The sequence below is a fragment of the Tursiops truncatus genome, chromosome 11 (assembly GCF_011762595.2).
Source record: "Tursiops truncatus isolate mTurTru1 chromosome 11, mTurTru1.mat.Y, whole genome shotgun sequence".
In the NCBI taxonomy this organism is placed as follows: domain Eukaryota; kingdom Metazoa; phylum Chordata; class Mammalia; order Artiodactyla; family Delphinidae; genus Tursiops; species Tursiops truncatus.
In genome coordinates, this window is record NC_047044.1 from 11,156,285 (window position 1) to 11,179,432 (window position 23,148).

The 23,148-nt window shown below is 52.6% G+C and overlaps 1 protein-coding gene across 3 annotated transcripts; it reads left to right on the plus strand.

The window, feature by feature from the left end:
* Positions 1-235: 235 nt before the first annotated feature.
* IFT27 (intraflagellar transport 27) lies at positions 236-19,268 on the plus strand. Of its 3 annotated transcripts, XM_033866135.2 has the most exons (8): positions 236-674; positions 7,511-7,590; positions 7,918-7,977; positions 9,579-9,638; positions 11,625-11,742; positions 12,656-12,765; positions 15,761-15,811; positions 19,035-19,268. In XM_033866135.2, exons 1-7 carry the CDS (start codon positions 641-643, stop codon positions 15,779-15,781), a joined length of 483 nt encoding a protein of 160 aa, XP_033722026.1. In that variant the 5' UTR covers positions 236-640; the 3' UTR covers positions 15,782-15,811; positions 19,035-19,268. The 3 variants fall into 3 exon arrangements, with proteins under 3 accessions (XP_033722026.1, XP_073644314.1, XP_033722025.1); XM_033866134.2 differs by lacking the exon at positions 15,761-15,811 and having other exon boundaries at positions 238-674; XM_073788213.1 differs by lacking the exons at positions 9,579-9,638; positions 15,761-15,811.
* The last annotated feature ends 3,880 nt before the right edge of the window (positions 19,269-23,148 follow it).

Sequence of the window (23,148 nt, forward strand, 5' to 3'; positions counted from 1 at the left end):
CTGGATACACGACGTTGGAACTGCTTTTCCCTGAACTTTCAGGCTGTGCGGGGGCGGGAGGCGAAGATGATTGACATCTCCTACAACTATTAGTCAAGCGAGATAAGCTTGAAGAGCAGATACTACTACGAATTATCCTGCGAGGAAATGTTGTTAGCCACGCCCCCTCCTCCCACTGGTCTCCGTGAGCCTTCGGGGTGGGAGCTTTTGATGGCAGCCAATCGACGGTCAACGAGGAGGAGGACGACGATGAGGAGGCGGGGCAGGCGGGTTATGGTTTCCCGGAGAGCGCATTTGTCTCCGTGCTTGCGGCTGGAGGGTTGCTGGGTCACTATTCCCGGACCGCACTGCCAGGGGCTGGGCCGAGTACGAGAGCCGCATCGCCTCGCTGGCACCTTCCAGGCTGCCTTCTGAGGCCTTGAACCTGGCCCCATCTGGCGCTCCTGTGAGCCCCGCTGCGACCCTAGCGCCCGATATCCTCCCCGCGGGCTGTCCGGAGGGTCCAGGCCCCATTGTCCTTGTCCCCACCGCGGTCACAGGCCCCTTGAGCGCTAGCCCTCCCCACTCCCCTTCCCAGGCAGGGCCACCAACGCCTCCAGCAGCCGCTCTTCTGTCTGGTCCGTGGAGGTGGTTGGTTACCATGGTGAAGCTGGCAGCCAAATGCATCCTGGCAGGTGAGTCTGAAAACTTGCGGGTGAATACAGTCTCCGGAGTCCAGAGACTTCATAAATTGTCGAGAGCTTTTGTTCACGTAAATCGTCTACCCTCTTTCCCTTTCTGTCTCGCAAAGGCGAGTTAATGCAATTACTGATAGAGTAAATTTCATTAGGCGTGGAAGAATTATCTTCCAGAGCACATTGGTAGCTCCAGGTGGCTTCCTTCGCTCCCTGTCATACTCCGAGACCACCGTCACCAATTAGAGCTGTACTCAGGACGAGTAGACTTGTTAAGAAAATGAGGCTAAGCACACCATAAGCGCTTCAGCTAAACCAGGTGCTGTACCCCAAAGTTAGGCATCAGTGACTTTGGTGGTCTTTACTTATGGGATTTTTTTTCCTGACCCCAGTCTTATGCAGACAGGGATAGGAGACAGTAATGTACAGTTGACCAGAGTTTACAAAAACCTATGTGTGTTGACTTTAAGATCCAAAGTTACAGTGCTGCCTCATGGTCAGGAGGACATAAGTGTTGAATCCCCCAAAAGTGGGAATGTTTGTTTTGCTGACTGATACAGCCCAAGCACCCAGAACATATATGCAGAACATAGTAAGTGCTCAATAAATATTTGTCGAATGAATGCCTGTGTGGTATGCACACTGCTCATTTAGAAAAACATTTGCCTGCATTATGGACCTGGGACCACAGAGCACAGATGTACTTTCCTGAGTCCTTACTGCTTGTCAGGCTCGTGCATCTCATTTAATCTTGTCACAGTAGGTAGCACCCTGGGGTAAGTGCCGGATTGTTCTGACTTTACCGAGGCACTGAGGTGAAGTCTCTTGCCCAAGGTCACCCCCTAGCGAAGGAAGGTCATAGGCAGGATTTCAACCCCGAGATCGGCCTAAAATTCCTAACTTCCTACCTCCAAAATTCTTAACTTGTGTTACTGTGGAAACTTGTGACCTTTCTGGGTTTATCTGACCAGTTCAGGAAAGAAGCAGTGAGAAATTATGCAGAGGAAAAAGAGATCCCTTTTTCTGATTCCTCTCTTCCAGACCAAAAAGGATGGTATTTTTAATGACTTTTCCAATTTGGAAATAAAAGGGTCACACAGAAAGTTGACTGACCATAGTCAATCGTATCATACTGAGCAAAAGAAATTAGTGGTTCTCAAGAGCAGTGTCTAGTTTCCAGAGCACCAGTGGGGGCAGTATTGTGTAACAAAATTAATTCTGCTGTTCCTCAGATTGGCTGTGTCCTCTTGGACAAAGCACTTCTCTGAGCCTCGGTTTCCTCATGGATAAGGTGGGATCATTTTTCTCTGAAGTTAGATTTTTTTTTTTTTCTAAATGGGCCTCTCTCTCTGACTATTCTTTCTCCTATTTCTTTTTTAAATCAACTCCCATCACGAGGCTGACTTACTGAGCACCATCTATGTGTCAGCACTGTGCTAGACCCTCACCACGGGTCATCTCAACAACCCTATTGGTCAGGATTATTGTCATTCTCCTCTACAGATGGGGCAGCTGAGACCCAGAGAGGTTAGGACACTTGCCCTGGGTCACACAGCTGGATTTGGCTGAGCTGGGATCTAGATTCAGGTGATATGATTTCCAGGGCTTTGTTCTTAGCCCCACACTCTACCATCCTCAGGCCTCAACTCGAGACTCCTTGCCCTTCCTTATACCCATACCCTCAGGTACTAGTTTTACCTGATTTCATCCACTGCCTAGGAAGTCATTCCTGAACTCCAACCTAGCCCTCAATCTGAAGCCTCCTTTTGAGGCCCCAAGGGTATCTATCTCCTCTTGGAAGTTTTCAGGGGCCAAAAGACCCCAGCAGAATGAATCACTGCACACAGCCCTACCTCCACCACCCATCAAAACCTCGTTCTTCACCCCACCCTCACCACACAGGCCCCCTCACTGGCCAACTCTTTATTTTATCTTATTTTTTAAAACAAACACCACATTTTAAAAAATATTTATTTAATTTATTTATTTGGTTGTGCCAGGTCTTAGTGGCAGCAGGTGTGCTCCTTAGTTGCGGCTTGTGGGCTCCTTAGTTGCGGCACGTGTGCTCCTTAGTCGTGGATCACCGGCTCCTTAGTTGTGGCATGTGAATTCTTGGTTGCGGCATACACGTGGCATCTAGTTCCCTGACCAGGGATTGAACCCCGGGCCCCCTGCATTGGGAGCGCAACTCTTAACCGCTGCGCCACCAGGGAAGTCCCCCGACTGTTTAAAATGGAGTCAATCTGCCTTTTATCTCTCACATAGCTAGTCACCGAGGGACCTGATAATTCAAGTGCTTATTCAGTCCACATATTTACTGAGCACCTAGTACGTGTGAGTTGCCACGCAAGGTGCACTGGGAGCACAAGGGTGAACCCGGCCAGCCCCCGCACTCAAGGAAGTGCTGAGCTGTGCATAATAGCTTATAACGCAAGAAACAGGAATCGAATGCCCTTTGATCCCAGAGAAATACCTCAAGGCACAGCTGCTAGTTGTTCTGATTCAGATGGAGAGAAAACAACACTTAACATTTATCTATATTTTATGTGCTTCCAAATCACGTAAATATTACTTAATATATATCAGGCACTGTACATGTTAACTCATTAAATCCTCATAACAATTCTATGAGATAGAAGCTGTTATCCCCATCTTGTAGATGTGGCAGCTGAGGCCCAGAGAGATTACTGACCCAAGGTCATACAGCTCGTAAGCGATGGAGCTGTAGTCTGTGCCCTGAGTGCCATGCTGTACTTACTGCCTCTTGACATACATGGGGATGATAAACCTGACTCCCTGGAGGGCTGCTGTGATGTCAAGTCTCGTGCCACCAGCAGTGAGCGCACTAGCCATGCAGGTAAAGACAAAGGAGTGAGAAACGACCTTCAGAGGCTGGGCAGGAAGGCCATGTTGGAGCTTTGCCTGGCAGAGCCTGGGCAGGATTAGGATTTGGATTAGGGTGACCTGAAAGGAGGTTATCTTCGAGGAATTTTCAGGGATCAAGAGAACAGGACTGTAGAGCCCAGATTTTGTGTAAGGGATAGTCAGAGACAGAGTCGGAAGGTGGGGAGGGGCGTACAGCGGAAAGAATCCTTTGACAGGCTCTGTGTGAGAGCGTCACCGGAGGAAAGCACTGTTTTATGAAGATCTGTCTGTTGATGCCAAGCTCAGGATGGGTTAGAGCAGGGAGAAAAACAAAAAGGAGAGAGGGCCAGTTGGGAGGTGTTTTCAGTCCAGACCTAGTCAAGAAAACAGAAAATACATTAGGCATTTCAACAGAGAGAGTTTAATATATGGAATTGGTTCAGCGTGTGTCAGAGAACTGAAAAAGCCGGAAGACAACGTTGTGATGACACAGAATTGGTGGGTGGCGGTCAGGGTTGTCAGAAGCTTGAAGAAGAACCTCCCCCAACCCTGGGCTGGGATCCAGACCTCTGAGGAGGGGGCACTGCCTGGCTGGGGTGGTACTCAGTGTGTGATGCCAGCACGTGCCACCCATCACTAGGACCCATTGCCCACTGGCCAGGAGCTCAGCCCCATGTTTAGGGTGAGAAACCGCCAAACCAATTCCAGACCATCCTGAGGGTCTGTGTCTTGAGGCCACTCCTGGTACCAAGTGCTACACGAGGCAGGGTCCAGGCAAAAAGCTGCAACTACACAGGTATCTCGACAGTGAGGATTTAGTGTGGGGTGTTCATTAAACAGGTACTGGAGGACTGGAAAGACCAAAGGGGACAGTAAGGCAGCACGGAGAGTAACTGCAGGAAGGAGCCTCATCCCAGGGCTGGGGGACGAGAGGGAAGAGGGCAGGTTGTCAGAACCTCAGAGCGCAGGAGGGTGCTGGGAGCTGAGCCGCAGGTCTCTGAGAAGGGGACGCTGCCCACTGACGCTGGTGTCTCTGAGGTTGGTCCAGAAGTGCAAAAACACAAAACCCAGTTGGAGGCAGCGACTAACCTTTGCTGCTGGGTCAAGGCCATCAGTAGGATAACACTAAGAGAAACAGCAAAGCCAAGGGGAAGGAGCAAGTCCCCCCCCCCCCGCCCCCCGCCCCCAGCCTTCCAGCCTTACTCTTGAACTCCCATCGGCAGAGCCTGACGGGAAATCCCTGGCAAAAGAGAAACGTGTGCAGAGTCCCAGCTCCAGCGTCACAAGGCAGAGCATGGATGGGCGGGTTCGGGGCTGAGACAGGAGCCCAGGTTGAAGTTTGAGGTAACTAGGGCAGTGTTGGTCATGACAACAAAGGAGATGCGGGCTGGAGACACAGAGAATGATATAAGGAAAGAAGAGGCTGACTGGACTTGGGAGGAAGGAAAAGGAGCCTTCAGAGGCGACCGTGGGTGAAGTCTGGGGACATCGAGGGTGGTGAAGAGAACAAGTAAGATAAATGGGCGAGACTGCTCGGGACCCAGCCTGGCTGTGGGCACTGAGATCCGGTGGGAAGCCTGACGTTCCAGTGGAAACACCCATAGGGTGTGGGAAACACGAAGCTTGGGAGAGGGATCCTGGCACGAGAAGTGACGGTCGAGGTAACGAGAGTAAGTGGGACCGAGCAGATGGGAACAGAGGACCAAGGACAGGCCCACAGGAGTGTCCACATCTGGGAGGCAGGCAGAGCAGCCGGAGGACCAGGCCGGTGCAGGGTCCCCGGGGCCAGAGGGCTGCCGGGGGCGGGATGCTGCTTCAGAGGCATCGGGGAGCGTGAGAGCTGAGGAAAAACCCCCGGGCTTGGCGACTATGAGGTCGCAGGTGACCTCGCATCGTGCCCTTGCAGACGGTACCCTCTCCAGCAAGCAGAGCACCCCCCCCCCGCCGTCACCCCTGGGCTCAGCCTCCTCCAGGGAAGTCCTCCCCGCTGACGAAAGCCCTCATCAGCTTCTCTCCTCCCCGCACCCTCAGACGCCTTGATTCTCAGCTTGTGCTCTTTGAATTTGCACTTGTCATCTTGTTGCCCTGCACATGTGTTTTATCAGTGGTCTCGCCTTCCTGGGCTCGCTCGGCTCCCTCCTCAGCTGACACAGGAGGTTTTCCAGAAGTGTGGGTGACTCTGACTGACAGTCGGAAGCAAGAGTTATGAAATTAACCGGAACAAATCTGTAGGGAATTTCACAAGCGGGAAGAGCCAGTTTCCAACCGGATTCAGAGGCAAAATTGAAGTCGGGAGGGTGGATGCAGTCATTGCACAAGATGTGCTCTGTTTGCCCTGAGATGGATGGGTACCCGGTGAAAGTCCAGCCCACGGTCCCCCCCGGTGTCCCGGAAGGCTGCGGGGATGAAGACCTGCAGGGGCAGTGTTAGAAATGGGTCAGAAGGGTCCCTGAGCTCTAGGAGAGGAGTGGGATCTGGCGGAGAGAGGGCCGTGTTGGAATCCTAGGCAGGTTACCCAACTTCTCTAAGCCTCAATATCTTCATCTGTCAAATGAGGTTAATGATAGTCCCCGGGGGGGCAGGGGGTGAAGGCTGGGACCTGGGGGCTGGGAAGGAGCGAATGAGATTGTATGAATGGGTCCATGACAGAGGCAAAGAGAAAAGCAAGACCTGACTAGCTCACTCAGACCTGGAGGAGTTAACGTGAAATGAAATGCCACAAGTAGGCAAATAATTGTCTCCCAAGAGAAAATTATAGGTGAGAAAAGTCAAAACTGAAAAGTGAACAGGGCGGCAGGCTATCGAGGAGTCAAGTAAAGAGGCGAGTTGAAGCCGCCTGTAAAACGGGGTGAAGGTGAGACGATTGCATCGAGGGACGCAAGGCAGAAGGATGCGAGCATGGTGATTTTGCTGAGGATCAAGGGGGTGAGAAAGCAGCAGACAGGTGTCCTGCCAGGGCGCTGGGTGATGGAGGGAGAATCAGTGTGAGACTCTCAAGGTGGAAAAGGTCTTGCAGATGAACACAGTGTGGTATCAAAGGAAGCCACGCAGAGCCACCGGTGGGGACGTGGGGAGAGTGCAGGAGAGTTAAGGATGGGCACGGAGAGCCTCCAGCACCCTTGGGGGCCCGGAGAGAACTCCAGAATAAATTGCCCCTGACCACCTTGTGAAAGGTCCAGGTCTCAGACTTGAAACTGTGACATAGATCTTTAGTTTCCAGGTACCAGTTTATGGGGCTCTCCAACAACAAAGGAAAGCCAAGAAGATGGAGCCGGTAGGTATGAGACGGGCTTAGAGGAACCAGTGGCTGTTGCCGATAGACTTAGAGGAGAGGCCCTGGGAAGATGGGCCTGCAGTGGTCGCAGATGGGTTACCAGGAGGTGGAGGTGGAAAATGTCACTTGGAAATGGGCTTCAGGATGGCAAATGTAGCCCCCTGCGTTTTGTTTCTCCTAAATGTAGACACCCACCCAACTCTCCCCCTCTCCCCCCCACCCCAGAAAAGTATGCAGGATTCTCAGGATGGACGCTGTAAACTCAAAGTGGTTCCATTAGAGGACTGAACCTGTAAGTCTGTACCTGGTCACACACTTCCTTACCTTCAAGACTTCAAAGTAATTTCAAGTTTGAAAGGGACAGGTTTTCCCCGTCGGGTGTGTTTCAGTGGAAGAGTGTCAGTTCTATTTCCAATGCTCAGAAGCCCTCCTTCAGCTCTGTTACCTTCTGGGTGGGCTTCTGTAGATGAAAGGATTAGCCCGGAAGAAAAGAGACTGGCCATCATGGGTTTGGAAGATCGGTCTCACAGACCCGCTGCCCTGCCAGCGACCCCGGAGCAAGTTCCCTTGAGAATCAATCACCTTTTCCCTGAGGACTCATTGAGGTTTTCGGTTTCTAGACCAGTGTTCTGGAATGGGAGAGCCTCCAGTCAGCTTAGGATGAAAGCGGTGTTTTTCTTCTACTCTGATCTCACAGGAGACCCAACCGTGGGCAAGACCGCCCTGGCCCAGATCTTCCGCAGCGACGGAGCCCATTTCCAGAAGAACTACACCCTGGTGAGATGTGGGCATCATAGGCCTGGCGGGGGCTTAAAGACAAGTGATCAGATAACCCTGGGGCAGCGACTTTCCAAATGTCCTTAAGAAGCCCTAAGAGGCCTGACCGTACGGCCATAAGCCACGGGGCACGGGGCAGTGTGTGGAGCAGACTGGCCGGTGGTTGGCTGGTCACCGTGTACAGCTCGCTCGTGGGCAGGGGGTTGGACGAGACTAGGGCGTCTCTGACTTCCACACCAGAAGTGAGTCCAGAGCACAGACACTTGAGCCGGAGACATGCATCCCCTTGGGACCCCTGACGTGCGTGTTCTCCCTTTTCCTCCACAGACAACAGGGGTGGATCTGGTGGTGAAGACGGTGCCAGTCCCTGACACAGGGGACAGTGTGGTGAGTGGTGCCCTCGCCCCAAGGGGGCTCAGTGCTGCCCCAGCTGCGCCCGAGGGCTCCGTGGTCACGGAGCGAGGCAGTGCTGTCACCAGGGCAGTGATTTCCTCAGTTCTTGCCTTCTCAAGGGAGAGATTTCAGTCGAGAGACATAGAATGGTTTTAAGTACTAAGAGTTTTCTGAAGCAGAGCAAGAGTACACTCCCAAGAACGAATGAGAGTGGGCTGTCTGGAAACCAGAAGCAGCCCGCGGTGGGGTAGGGTTGGGCTTTTGAGAGTGGTGGTCCCTCCCTGTGTCCTGCATCATTTGACTGACAAGTTGATTGACAGCTTTAGGTCCCGTAACTTTTCTCCTAGTGCACAGGCGCTTGCGCACGAGCACCCAAACCACAATGCTAATGTATTACAAATACGGCATAATGAACCCCAGGTTACCTTGAGGCACCTTTTAGGTCTTGGTGCACCTGCACCGACCTGTGCTGGTAGGTTTATCTTGCTTGGTCCTGATAAGGCTGGTGGTCCTTGACTAGAAGAGGGAGGATCTCTGGGTGGGTTCTGATCACTAGTGTCCAGGTTGGGGAGGGAAAGATGACCCTGTCCAGGATGGGGCAAGACCCACCCATGTCTGACTAGCTACCTAAAAGTGCCAGGACTTGGCCTAGACTTGTCTGAGCATTCAGGAACAGGCTGGGGGGAACACGGGAAGCATCGTATGGAAGGGATGAGGAAGAAGACGTGAGGAAGACTGGGCTCTGGATCTTACCCTCAGAACTTACCGAGTATTGAGGTTCCTAACCTGGGTCCCTCTGTGGGAAGCGTCGACCCTTGAAATTGAATTGCAAGATGCTAGGTTTGCATGTGCTTTTCTGGAGAGAAGCCTTGAGAATTGCTAGATTCTTAAAGAGGTCCATGAGCAAAAAGCAATTTTAAGTACCCTGGATACAGTGAGAAGGGGTAAGATGAATGCACCGACAGCCAATGTGCAAAGCAGAGGAGGTCGCTGACCTTCAGACGGCATGAGCCAGAGGCCCGAGCCAGCAGGAAATTAACGGGGAACTTAGGGGAGACTTCCTGGAATGGCAGCATTGGGGAGGGGCTCTCACCTGGGCCGGTGAAGGTTCGGACACGGGCAGGAAGGGTCATCCTGCGCCCTCTGCTAGACTCACACCGCAGCCACCCAGAACCATGACAGACTGTCCTGCTTTAAATGCCTTCCCCAGGCCTCCTCGGTGACCTCCTTTAAAAAGGATCGTTTTAAGATTTGAAAATCAATTTCGTTAACAAAGTGCAGAATGCCCTTTTGGAAAACAGAGCACTTGTCAGCCTGTCTAGCATTCTGTTCTGCCAGGTGGGAAGTCGGCTTGTTCCTGGTATTTTTGCACTCGGGGTTAGGAGGGGTGAGATGCCGCCCAGAAAGAGCCAGTTGGGGTGGGAGACCGTTGCTCCTCCTCCCACCGTCTTCCTCGTGCCTCGGACACAAGACAAATGTGTGTGCACGTGCGCATGCGTGTGTCACCCCGAAGGTGCGCCGGGAGTCCTAGCGGGGATTTGCAGACGGGTTTCCCCACGTGCAGGCTTTCCTGGGACCTGTCTTTCTGATTCCAGGAACTCTTCATTCTTGACTCGGCCGGCAAGGAGCTGTTTTCTGAAATGCTGGATAAACTGGCAAGTAGCATTCAGTCTTTTTCCTATCACCACCACCTCCCGCCAAAGGTTTGCCCCTTAACAATGCCCTCACAGGAATTTCACTTCACTGCAGCCACCAGGAGAAGCTACCATGGCAACATCCTGTAAGGGGCATTCCTCCCAGCCTTGGGGTTGGGGGCCCCTTGGCAGGTAGGAGCAGCTCTTGCATGTGATTCGTGATTGCTTCCCCCCCACCGGCCCTGGAATGGCTGACTCCCAATGCACCAGAGCTGTGCACCTCAGTCCTCGCAGCCCCCCACTCCGGGGCCTCCCTTCTCTGGAGCAACCCCCTCCTGGGGGTGTTCTCTCAGCCCTCCTCCGCCTCCTGGGTCTGGAGCAAAGATTTCCTTCCCCGCTAGGGGGTGCCCTAGAGGCCCCACAGTGAGGCTTACCTTCCCAGCCCACCCCCTGGTCCCACCTAGGATTGCTCTGGGACCTGCCCCTGCTGCCCCCAGGCTCCTCCAGCCCGCACAGCCTTCCTCTTAGGACCCAGCTTGCTGTACCTTCCAAGGTAACGGTTCCGCTAATGTGGGCCAGTGAGCTACTTAGAAGGTTTGAGGTCTCCAGAGCCCTCCCCTGCCTTTCCAAGAACAGCTACATTTTAATAGAAACTGTTTGCTGCCACCCTTTTTTTTCGCCTAAGAGAAATAGATCTAATGATGGTAATTTCACACAGGGCTGGCCTCACACGTCAGTTCTTGGTGTTTTCCCACGCGGCTCCCTTGTACGCTGTCCGGCGCTGCCCCGCGGAGGAGATGATGTGTCTGGACAAGTCAGGGTCACACGCTGCCCAGGCTGGGTCCCCTCACTGGGGCCTGGAGGAAGGAGGTCTCTCCTGCTTGTGCACAGGGGTGGTCAGTGTGACTCTAGCTAGAGCTCTGTGGTCTGTGGAGTGAAGGTGTGAAGGGATCATCAATTTAATCCAAGCTCCTCCCATCCCGGGCACCTCCAGGAGGGGAGGCAGTGTTGCCTCAGGGGCAGGAGGGTGAGGCCTCCAGAGCCAGTTCTGGGCTGGCCTTCCAAGGACAGCTGGAGGGAAAAGGATTCTCCCTCACACCCTGGGAGGTGACAACACCCCAGAGATGAACCAGCCTCTAATTGTGCAGGATGGGGGTCCCCAGAGACCGGGGCATCGCCAAGAGTCACACGCACCAGGACTAGCCTCACAGCCTATCAGGGCTGCCCCGCGGCCCCGTGCCAGGCAGCAGGATGGCCCAGGGGTCTGAGCAGCCCCTGAAGGCGCCAGCCCCTGAGAGCATAGCACTGGTTCTTCATTGGAACAGCGAACCCTGTGCAGTTGCTGGTCTGGTTTGGATTAGGGCTGATACACTGCAGGAGAAGCAGAAAGTGCCCTTTGCCTTTTGAAAAGCTGGCCCTTATTAGGAAAATGTACGCAAACCAGCTTCCAGTGAGTGGCTAATGAAAAAAGGATGCTCTTTCAGGCCTGCAAAGCAGAAAACATATCACCTTGTGTAATAGTGGGCCCTCCATGAGAATGAGTAGAAGAATGAGTTAATGGAACCGGGGCAGGCAAAGCGTTTCTGGGTAGAGAAAAGCCTCAGCCCCACCCTGGTGTTTAAAGCCCGTGTGACTTGGGCAAGTCAGTTGCCCTCTCTGAACTCAGTTTCTTCATCTACACAGTAGGGATCTTCAGACCAGCCCTGCAAAGCTGGGAGGTTTCACGATGATGCCCAGAACGCCCGGCACGGATGCGAGCGCTCACCCTCACCGTCACCATCCCAGACCTAGGCCTTCCCCGCCACTTCGCCCAGCCCTCCCGTTCATTCCTGTGGGTGAATCGTTTTCTTCTGTGGATGTGGCTCTGTTTTCTGATTCACATCCCCTTTAGAATTTTTCACTTCCCTCTGCCCACGTGTCCCTTCCCTTAGAAGGCCACATTTCCTCCCAGTCTAGAAGTCACTTTCACTGTCAGTGACGTGTCGCCATCCTGTCCCCCTTGCACAGTGGGAGAGTCCCAACGTCTTGTGTCTCGTCTACGACGTGACCAACGAGCAGTCCTTCACCAACTGCAGCAAGTGGCTGGAGAAGGCTCGGTCACAGATGCCAGGCGCCACCCTCCCAGGTACGAGCTGCAGGCATCCGGGGTTGCCAGCAGCACCTCTGACCTTCAAGTTCAAGAGCACAGGGTCACTGCAGAAATGGCTGTGGGTGCAGGAAAAGGGTGCCCTGGTCTTTGAGTGTGATGGTCTAGACCGTACCCTGACTCTGCCTCGGCAACCACGGAAACCTCAGTGAGTTGCCCCACCTCTGTGAGTCTGTAAAATGGGCCTGCTGACGCCCCCCAGCAGGGTTATGGGGTGACTCAAGATAATGAGGGGGAAGGTGCTGTGATAGGAATATGAGTTGTTATTTCCGGAAAGCTAACCCCAGGGAAGCAGTCCTCATTTTCTCCTGTATGTGGGGCACCAGTAAACATGCAAGGCCCGTTTTCACTTCTGAATGCTCTCAATCAGTTTATTTTTCATCCCTATGTGAGATCAACAAATTCTCCTCATTAGAGACCAGGGAAAGCGATCTCCAGAGACAGGCTCAAAAATTAGCCGCAGCGGATGCAGCTGGCAACAGAACCAAATTACCTCTGAATGCCTGACTCTGAGCCCAGCCCTCAGATTAGCGTTAATGACCGTTTTGAAAGTTTGCTCCATGTGCGAGAAGTGATCGCAAATGCTCACATCAGTTTGGTCCTCGCCTTCACGGTTTGCAGCCTTAGGGAGAGGAGGCGGACAGGTACCCAGGAGGTCTAGCGGAGGGGCTGAGCGAAAGTTGCAGGTGCAAAGGGCCGGCCTCCCACTCCGCTGCGGCCCTCGGGGGCCGGTGCGGGGTCTCCGGTCGTGCTCATCACCTCGGATCAGGGAGCCTCTCTCAGATGAGGTTTTACACACCTCAGAACTAGGCTGCTTGCTCTTTTATCTCTCCAGCTGTCCTCCCAGACGGCCACGGTTAAATGCGACGCTCCGATTGTTTCTCTCGAGCAGGTGTACTGGTGGGGAACAAGACAGACCTGGCCAGCAGGCGAGTGGTGGAGTCGGCCCAGACCCGGGCATGGGCACTGGGCCAAGGCCTGGAATGTTTTGAAACATCCGTGGTAAGTATTTCCGCCTGCACCGTAGCCAAGTCTGGAGCAGACCTCGGCTGGAAGCGGTTTCTCACATGACCTCCCATGCATCGAGTTGTTAGTCCACCATATGCAGAGCCTAATTCGGAGCTGATGTTTACACCCTTAGCCCAAGATCTCTTCTCAGTATAGCAGGAGTCACTCGTGGGTTACAAACAAGCAGATCAGCCAGCCAGCCGGCCCTGGGAAAAGCTGCATCTCAATCAGGAAGAAACACAAGTGTGTTGTGTTCAGTTACAGGGACACTTGATGTGGGCATGAGACGTCTTGGGTTACAGTGTTGTTGGCACATTATTTCATAGACTCTCAAAAGCAGCCCCATGATCCAGGAGCTGGCCCCCGTTCCCCACTTTGTGTTGGGGTGAAGTGACTGGCCCGTGAGTCACGCTGACTCACGAAGGGTTGAGCCAGGACGAGGATCCCTGACTTCTGGTTCCCGTGCTCCCTGCCCCCACCGTGCCGCAGCCCCAGGGTGACACCAGGCCATAGAGTGTCTCTGGTATATTCAGCAAGAGCCCTTGGGAAGGGGGACGGTCAGAGGGATTTGTTCCCGGCCCCTTCAGTACCCGATAAGCATGATTTGGGCATGTTCACAGTACTGTGGGAAGCTCCCTCCTATGTGGGGAGTTCTGAGGTCCCAGCCTCCCTGCAGCCAGGGTGCAGGCACGTGACCCAGGCTACACCAATCAGAAACACTCGTGTGCTACTATGGAAGGGGCGTGACCCAGGCTACACCAATCAGAAACACTCGTGTGCTACTATGGAAGGGGGTCAAGAGAAGACACCCCCCCCCCCGCGGGAGCCGCCCAGAAACGCCCACTTCAGAGCCAGCAGGGACCAAGGTGCCAGCTGCAGTGCCCCTTCCTGGGGTTGCTGGGGAGACTTGCCATGGCCGGCACAGCCTGAAACGTCCATGGTGGTAACGTGGACTTCATTCCTGGCCTTGTGGCCTCCGGCCCCGACTGATTCCTTGGTCCTCCCGGGGAGTCAGTGGGCTACTTAACAAATAGCCCTGAGGTCGTTTTCTACTCAAACTCTCCTTAAGCTACAGGCACCCTTGTTGTCGCATCTGTGAAATTTGACAAATGCTGCTATTCAGTTGCCGTATGGACATGAATTTCTCAAACCCCCTCAAAGCGGCATGTTTCCTTAAGGAAAGTAGCGAGTGCAGGCAGGTGCTCTGACCTCCGATGGTGAATAGCGGGACTAGCTGTGGGCCACTCGGGGTGTTACTTAACCTGTTGGTGCCTCAGTTTCCTCACCTATAAAGTGGGGATAGTAAAATATATCCCTCACTGAGTAATAGATATGGGAACTAAGTCAGATGGTGAATATGAAAGCGCTTAGCACGAGGTCTGAGGCATCGTAAATGCTCAGTCAATGTTAGCTTTTTTAAATATAAATATTCCCTCTAGTAATCTCATTTATGCTATTACTACTCACTAAATCCTTGTATTCCTAGATTGTGCAGAGATAAATGTCAGTTTTGCCTCTGGTCCAACGATCACAAATGCTAAATTAGTGAAGTTCCAATTAGCAGGCTTTTACTATATAGAGGGTTGCCCATCTCTTATGCAGGACACCTCTGAGCAAAGCAGTGAGCTGTACCACCCACAGCAAACATTATCTTCCTATTCCGTCCTCCTCCATTCACATTTATGAAGTTGCCTCCTTACCCCAATATCCCACGTTCCCTGGAACTCTTGACGGAACTCAGAAATTAACACCCACTCCCAACACTTCTATCACCAAAGGCCACTGGGCTGCATGTTTAAACTCTGGTTAGGTGTTTGCCACTACACGATTGAAACGGGAGGGTATAAATGATGTCTGACGAGGCTGCAGTTAAGCACTTGGTATTAACTGTGCGGGTTAACTAGTCGCCCCCTAAGTTGATGGAGGCGACTAAGCACCACCCGGCAGCTCGGTTAAGAAAGCTGTAATTAAAAAGGAGATATAACCAAATGCCATTTGAAACGCAGCCAAGTCCTGACACCAAGCCCATCTCCTCCTCTCTTTCTAAATGCAGCCATAATTGTCCTGCAGACCTAAAGGAGGTACCTACATGGCCATTTGACTTTCTTTTTTCTTTATAATTCCGTCCCCAGAACATACTCATTTTTAAACTGGAGGTTTTGTACCCTTTGACCACTTTCACCCGTTTCTCCCACCCCCGTCCCCACCGCCCCTGGCAACCACCAGTCTACTCTCTGTTTCTGAGTTTGTTTTTTCTTAGATTCCACACATAAGTGAGAACATAACAATATTTATCTTTCTCGGCTGGCTTATTTCACTTAACATAATATTCTCAGGGTTCATCCACGTCGTCACAAGTGGCAGGATTTCCATCTTTTTTATGGCTGAATAGTATTCATGTGTGTGTGTGTGTACCACATTGTCTTTATCCATTCATTCATCAGTGTACACTCAGGTTGTTTCCATGTCTTGACTACTGTCATGACTATTCTCTTGGCAGTGAAGATGGGGATGCAGCTCTCTCTCCAAGGAAGTGATTTCGTTTCCTTTGGTTACACACTCAGAAGTGGGATTGCCGGGTCATATGGCAGCTCTATTTTTAATTTTTGAGGAACCTCCATACTGTTTTCCATAGTGGCTGCACCAATTTTCATACCCACCAACAGTGCACAAGGGTTCCCTTTTCTCCACATCCTTACCAACACTTACCTCTTGTCTTTTTGATGATAGCCATGCTCACAGGTGTGAGGTGACATCTCATTGTGGTTGATTTGCATTTCCCTGACGGTTAATAATTATGAGTACCTTTTCAGGTACTTGTTGGCCGTTCAAGTATCTTCTTTGTAAAAATATCTGTTATTCGTCTTTGCCCATTTTTTAATCAGAGTATTTGTGTTTTTGCTGTTGAGTTGCACAAATTCCTTGTATGTTTTGGATATCAACCCCTTATCAGATGTGTGGTTTGCAAATATTTTCTCTCATTCTGCAGGTTGCCTTTTCATTTTGTTGATGGTTTCCTTTGCTGTGCAGAAGCTTTCTGGTTGGTGTAGTCCCACTTATTGATTTATACTTTTGTTGCTTGTGCTTTTGTTGTCATATTCATAAAATTATTGCCAAAACTACTGACAAGGATCTTTTTCCCAATGTTTTCTTCTAGGAGTTTTTTTGGTTTCAGGTCTTAAGTTCAACTGTTTGATCCATTTTGAGTTAATTTCTGGGAGGTGTAAAATAGGAATCCAGTGTCATCCTTTTGCATGTGAATATCCAGTTTTCCCAGCACCATTTACTGAAGAGATTATCTTTTCTCCATTGAGTATCCCTGACTCCACTGTCAAATATTAGATGACCATATATGTGGGGCAATTATTTCTGGGCTCTCAATTCTGTTCCATTGGTCTTCGTGTCTGTTTTTATGCCAGGACCGTATTGTTTTGATTATTATAGCTTTGTAATAGGGTTTGAAATCCAAAAATGTGATGCCTCCAACTTTGTTCTCTTTCAGGATTACTTTGGCTATTCGAGGTCTCTGTGGTTTCTCTTTGACTTTCTAACACCCCTCAATATTTGGCATTTTCACACCAAAAAATTTAAGAGCATTTCTTTAAACAGCAGTTAAAATGCACTGTTTATTACTGCAAGAAGTTGGACAGTATTAAATAAAAGCGAGTTCAGGGAAGATCCATAGGGATGGCTTCCCTTGCAGGAAGGTGAGGGGAAGGGAACTGAGGTTTGTTGAGCACCTACTGTGTGCTAAGTGTCTTGCACGCATTATCTATTTAGGCTTCCAGCAGTCCTGCTGCTATCCGTATCTCACTGATGACAAACAGACTCAGAAAGACTGTGTTGCTTTCCCTGGTTGCCCAGCTAATGAGCAGTGGCACCAGAACTAGAACACAGGCCAGCCTGTCCAGCTCGATAACCTTCTAGAAGGGGCTCTGGCCTCCCACAGAGCCTACTTTGGGAGTCTCAGGGGCAGAATTCTAGGCCAGATTAAGCACTAGTCTGAGCCTGCTCTGAAGATTCTTCACGCAGAGCAGACCTACTCTACAGCTGTCAAACGATGTCAGCAAGATTATGATTCATCATTTAACAAAAGCATTCCTATCATTAGCAAGCCCTCCTAATGCATTTGGAAAACGGTTCTGTTTACATCTGCTATTTCAGGAGCACTCCATGTGTATAAAGAGACTTGCCTCCATTGAATCCCCTACTTTTTATGTTGCGTTCTCCGAAGATCTGGCTTTCAAGAGCTTTCAGACTCAGTTAGAAATCCTTGTGCATGTGCCTTGCAGTCCTCATTCTCTTCCCATTCAATGCTTAACTATACTTGCAACTGACGTAACGTTTTGCTATTTGACTTTGGCGTAGCCTAGGACGTTATGCTCTGTACAGTCAAAAGTGTCTTGCAAATATAACTGAGTTATTCTTCTTACGTCCTGCTGAAGAGTGACAGCCTTCCGGTCCTTGGCAGTCATGAGTTGAGTATAGACACTCGTCTGGGCCACCAGCTGTCCTCTCATTTCTCAGCACCCTCTCAGCACTGCCACCTCTGGTTCTGCTCTTGGTGACTTCTCTCCTCCACCCTTGGGACAGGAAGTCCGGTAACTTTCTGCAGGAACTGGTTTCCTTTTGCGCGCTTCTGTCACCCCAGCTGGCAGAGTGAAAAGGCTGCTCTTCTCAAATTTGGGGCATCTGAATTCTAGACTGGGCTCTGCGTAAAACAGCTGGGCCACTGCACCCCTGGGCCCCAGACTGCTGTCTATAAAACAAAGGCACTGAGCTTGACGACTTCGTTCCATCCTTTGGTTTGGAAATCCTTCCGTTTTGTTGGGGATATTTCATTACCTCTTATCAAGGCTGCACTTTTGCCACCAGCTACGGATTGTTTGAAAATCCATACACACAGGTTCTTGTGCATTCATAGTTTGAGCTACTGTCTTGAAAGTAGTGGGTGCTTTCTTCTGCCAACTTATTTCTTTAAAAAAATTGAAAATACCCGTGGATGCGCACATAGAGAGTGAGAAACGATAGCTAAGTGGAGAGGGTACCATTTTCTTTCTCCCAGAGCCTGTCAGGCTCACCCTATAGGGCTGGTTCTTCCTACCAGATGAAGAAAACCTAGGGCAAGTTCCAGAACTTTTCTGATCTCTCTCAGATAATAAAAACATCCTTTAGTCACCTTTAGTCACAAAATTATTCATTATTTCACTTATTAAAATGCCCAGTGCTGAGTGACTGTCAGAATTCGTAAAGTCAGCTTCGCCTCCTGAGCCTGCTGTGGGAAGCAGGGCCAGGCTGCTGCATCTGTGTTTCTGGACCTGTGCTTCCCCACCAGCTCACTTCTGCTGGGACCTGCTGTGGCCCCTCTGGACTTGCCAGGTGTCAGAGATGCCCTCCCTGCGCCCATCAGGGGCGCTTTCTCACCTGCGGCTTCCACCTCACAGGTGACACCTCCTCAGGCTAGGACACCTCCTCACCTTTCCTGTGACCTCAATTCCAGGCCGTCCATTCTTGTTGGGAGCCATCACCTTCCTGGAGGCTGTCCCCGCGGAGTCCCTTTAAGACAGCTCCAGGCTGGGCTTCCGCTGGGCCCGCCGCTGGTCCAGGGAAGCGTTGCTGCAGCCCCAGTTTGACAGAGGAGGCATTGCAGGCCATCCCCAGTCTAACCTCTCCTGCTTGGCCATCCAGACAGCCAACCCCAGCCTCACCCTGATGCTTCCCAGGCCCGGGTCCAGCACTGGCCTGAGTCCCCGGGCTGCAGGCTTCCTCTTGGGACCCTCCCACTGACCTCAGGATGAGGGAGAAGCGCCCGCATCCCGGGGGAAATGCCACAGCGCTCCCCGACCTCCATCCTGTCTGCTCCTCCCTCCAGAGTGTGGAGGTCCTTGCCATCGGTTGTTTTGCTTTGACCTTTGGGGCCTCAGTCAAAACTAAGCAAGAAAGAGTCTCATTTTAACATCCTGTCACACACAGAGTGAGAGTGGCTAAAAGTACAGGCTCTGCAGGAACAGGTCTAGGTTCAGACCCAGCCCCATCACGGGCAAGTGTGTGGTTTTCGGCACGTGACCTCAACCTCTCCACGTCTCAGTTTCCTTCTTGTAAAACGGGAGGAATGGTAGTAGCTGCCCTGAGTGGTGGGGGTGGTGGGAAGGAGAAGTTGGGGCAGGGGGCGGAGCACCTGGCAGGAGGGAAGAGCGGGCGATGCCAGCTCTCTGTGACAGTCCTAAAACCAACCAACTGACTTCTTCAATTTGTCTCTCCAGAAGGAGATGGAAAACTACAAAGCCCCCTTCCACTACCTGGCCAAGCAGTTTCACCACCTGTACCGGGAGAAGCTGGAGGTTTTCCAGGCGCTGGTGTGAGGGGCTGGCTGGACCATTCCCCGCGCTGGAACCTGGCCGCGGGCTCCGTCTCCTCGGGAGATGGGAGAAGATAGAGTGGCCTGAGCCCTTCCAATCTATCGTGACAGCTCTAAATAAAATGAGAAAAATAGAGAAGCAGCAGCTCATTCCGCTCTTGGTCGGGGCAGCCCTGGTGCCCCTTTACACTTTGGCTGCTGCTTCCAGAGCAGCCTCCAGTGGTGGGAGCTGGTGCTTGTGACAGTGGGTGTCCTGCCCTCCCCGAAGGACCTCCCCGCAAGAGCCCACCCCATGCCGTAGTTGAGGTGCTCAGCTTGGAATCTGCCACGTGGCCAGGGGGCTGATGGCCCTCTCCTTATTCTAGCAGATTCGACTTTGCTGCCTGTCCCGCTGTCCACCTTGCTCCTCAGCCAGAGCTCCCTGGTGATGGCTACTGTCCCTGGCAAAAACAGTGCCCCCTGCCGGCTGCCCTGGGTGCCTCTTCTTGATAAAGACCCAGCCCCTCCCAGCTGCCGGGAACCCTGAGCTTGGCACCCAGGGAGCCAAGAACAAGGCCACTTTCCTTTAATGACCCTCCTCTCAGCAAGCCGGGAAGCGGTCATAATTCTTTGCACTGAGCTTGACTGTTTTCCATCCTGTCTCTGCTGCCAGATTAATCTTCCTAAAACGCCACTTTCATCATTTCACTCCCCTGATTGAAGACCCGTAGAAGTTCCTCGTCGCCCCTTACATCAGGGCTGCAGGCCGAGGTCTGGCATTGACTGTCACCCTCACCCGGGGGTCTCAGCTCCTTTCAGCTCCAGGGCCCCAGAGGGTCATCACCCTCTTTCAGTCGCCCTCTTGGTGGGAGTGGGGGTGCCGTGCAGGGTGCTGGCTTTGGCGGTAGGCAGATTCTGGGTCTGTCCCAGTGATAGCAGTCATAATGGAAATTAACTCTGGTTCCTGTTTATGACCTGCCATGTCTCTACATGAGCTGAGCACGTTACACGTATCAGCTAATTTAATCCTTACAACGTGGAGTCTCGCCGTCCCACTTTTACAACTGAGGAACCAGAGTCAGGATCATGGACGCCAGAGCCCGGCCCACAGCCGCCGCCTCCCTGCGTCCGCCTGAGCTTGGCCGGGAGGAAGTGGAGGTGGTGGCTCGGTCGCCCCTCGAGGTCACTGTGAGAAGTGAGATAACACGTGAAGGGCGTCGGCCACGTATCGACCACCTCAGGCCCCTCCCATCCCCCCTCCTGTTACTTCTCAACACAAACTCACTGTAGCCACAGCCATCTTCCCAGTGAGTCATTTCTTTCGGAAGATAGGGGCCTGCAATTTGCCGGGCATTTTCCTAGGCACAGGTCACGTCAAGCTGTGGGTCTCTGGGCCCGTGTTCCGGAAGGGAAGATCTACAATAAACAACCAAGGAGACACGGAGGGGACATTTCCAGTTGCCCCAGAATTGGTTACCGGGACCCAAGGCTGTGGCCAAAGAGATGCTAAGAAACCCACTTCCTAAAGAGATCACAAAAGGCTGGGGCCAGACACCTTCCCCGGGGCATCCTGGAGGTGCCCCGCCTCTCCACTCCTCCCTCTTTGCTGTTTATATAAGAAGATCGAGTGGTCAAGAGGAGGGGGGAGTGAGGGTGGACAGTGTTGGTGGATGGGTACCACTCCCTCTCCGGCCCCACCCCCAGAACCAGGCACTGGAGACCCCAGGAGAATCCTCCTAAGACGAGACTGCCGAGAAGAGGAGGCTGGCACCTTGCTCCCCAGCTGCATGCTCGCAGAGCTGCAGGAGCCTGGTGCCAACTGCAGGGACAGGGTGTTGAGGGCGTCCTTGGGGGAGCTTGGCACGCATCCCCTAGCCTTGTGCCTGGCTCCCTCCAGGTGGGGGGGGGGGCGGGGCAGAAGCCTGCGCCACCAGCAGGGGGAGCAGGTGCTCCCACCTCCGCTGTTCATGGCCCCCAGGGGGCTAACGTGGGGACCCACACAGAGGGTGAGACGCTGAGGGCAAAGTGTCGGTCCCTGTTCTGGGAAATGGGGACTTGGAGAGTAAAACAAAAATCCTTACCCTCAGGGTGCTTACATTCTAATGGGGTGGGAAAGAGGTTCACTTAGGGAAATCCAGGGGTCTGATGGATGGTAACAGAGCAGGGCGTGCAGAGGGTGTGCCAGGGAGGGGGTAGCAGTATGAAATAGGGAGGTTAGAAAGGATACCCCTGAGAAGGGGACATTTCAGCAAGATCTGAGAGGGCAGGATGTCTGGCCCCTCTCGGTGTGGTTGATTTCATAGGCCCCTCAGAAGTGGAAAGCCCGCCTTCCACTTTCTCTACCTGGCAGCGGGCACTGGGTCTGAGCTGCGTGCATGGACTTCTGGGGGATCTGGAGATGGATGGGACTCAGTCCCTGCCCTAGAATCACCTACAAGCCACAGAAGAGAAAGATGAGCCAACACTTCACTTCTAAACCCCAGTGGAGGGCTTCCCTGGTGGTGCAGTGGTTGAGAGTCCGCCTGCCAATGCAGGGGACACGGGTTCGTGCCCCGGTCCGGGAAGATCCCACATGCCGCGGAGCGGCTGGGCCCGTGAGCCATGGCCGCTGAGCCTGCGCGTCCGGAGCCTGTGCTCCGCAACGGGCGAGGCCACAACAGTGAGAGGCCCGCGTACCGCAAAAAAAATAAACCCCAGTGGAACCCCAAAAGCATAGGCGCCAGGATCCCCCACTGCTGTGGACGAGCACAGGAGCTGAGCACTTCTCCTGCTGTCTTTGGGACATTCCCTGTCCTCCACGGTTTCCTTCCTTCTGCGAGGAATGATCTGAGGCAGGGGCCTGGCCTCTTTCTGTTCACTCCCTGGCTCTGTGAAGCCGGCCCTTCTGCGGTACCTTTTGCTGCCTGCTGACATCACTTGGGTTCACCCACCAAGAGGGCAGAGAAGCCTGGGTGAGTGGGAGTGTGGGAACACAGCGGGGCCCATCGCGTTTTGGAGTGGTCGCTTAGAAATATAGACCCCAGTTCCAACATGGGCCCTCAGGCACTTTACAGGCTGAGTTCTTTGTTGGGGTCCCACCCCAGAAGAGTTCCCCATTCAGGTGTGGATGGCATGTGAGGCAGCCCCAGGGGGGTGTCCTGGGCCCAGTGGTTCACCCTGACACTGTTTTTGCCATGAGCACCAGCCCTTAGTTTTCCATGACGGGGAAAGTTGCCTTGGTTAGATGGTCTTCTGCGAGGAGACTCAGAGAGCAGGAAGCTACCTGCTGTAGCTAAAACACATGCATTCTGGTGCTAAAATGTGTATTTTAAAATGGTATACTGCAAATTAAAAGTTTCCTGTCCCGACCTGGGATAGCAGTCAGAGCAGATTCAGCAGAGCCCAGGATGGGAGCTGAGAATCATGCTAACCCAGATCTCTTGGAGGAGTTTTTGATTCTGAGAGAAGCTTTTGGTTTTGCACCTGCCAATCCCATCCCTGGGTCCATCTCGGTGCGGGGGCCCTGCTGCATATCAGGATGGCTGAGGCTGTGCCGTCAAGGAGCTCAAGTCTCACAGGTAAGAAGGGTTTCCAGGGACCTCGCAGGGAAACACCCAGTGTCAACCAGGGAAAAGCATTCCAGACAAAGGGAACCACACATGCAAAGGCCCTGAGGCATGAAGCAGGGTCCCCCTTGAGGAACTGTGCGTTAAGCACTGGGTGAGGAGTGAGGGGTACCCAGCTGGTGAGAGGTTGGAGAGAAGGCAAAACAAGAGCATGGAGGTTTGGGTACATAGACCAGAGAAGTTGGACTTTTTCCAGAAAGAAATGGGAAGCTTTAAGGGTTTTAACAGAGGCGACTCACCTGGATTTCCGCTTTAGAAAGATCAGCCTGGGGGGAAATCGGTGGAGGCAGTGGGAGAGGAGGTGCTTGGAGAATAAGGAGACCAGTTCAGAGACGTCCCAGTATTCTGGCTGAGAGCTGACGGGGAAGATGTGGAGACAAGGCTTCACCCCTCTCCAGCATCAACAAAAACTTTGTATTTTCAGCCCAATTTAGA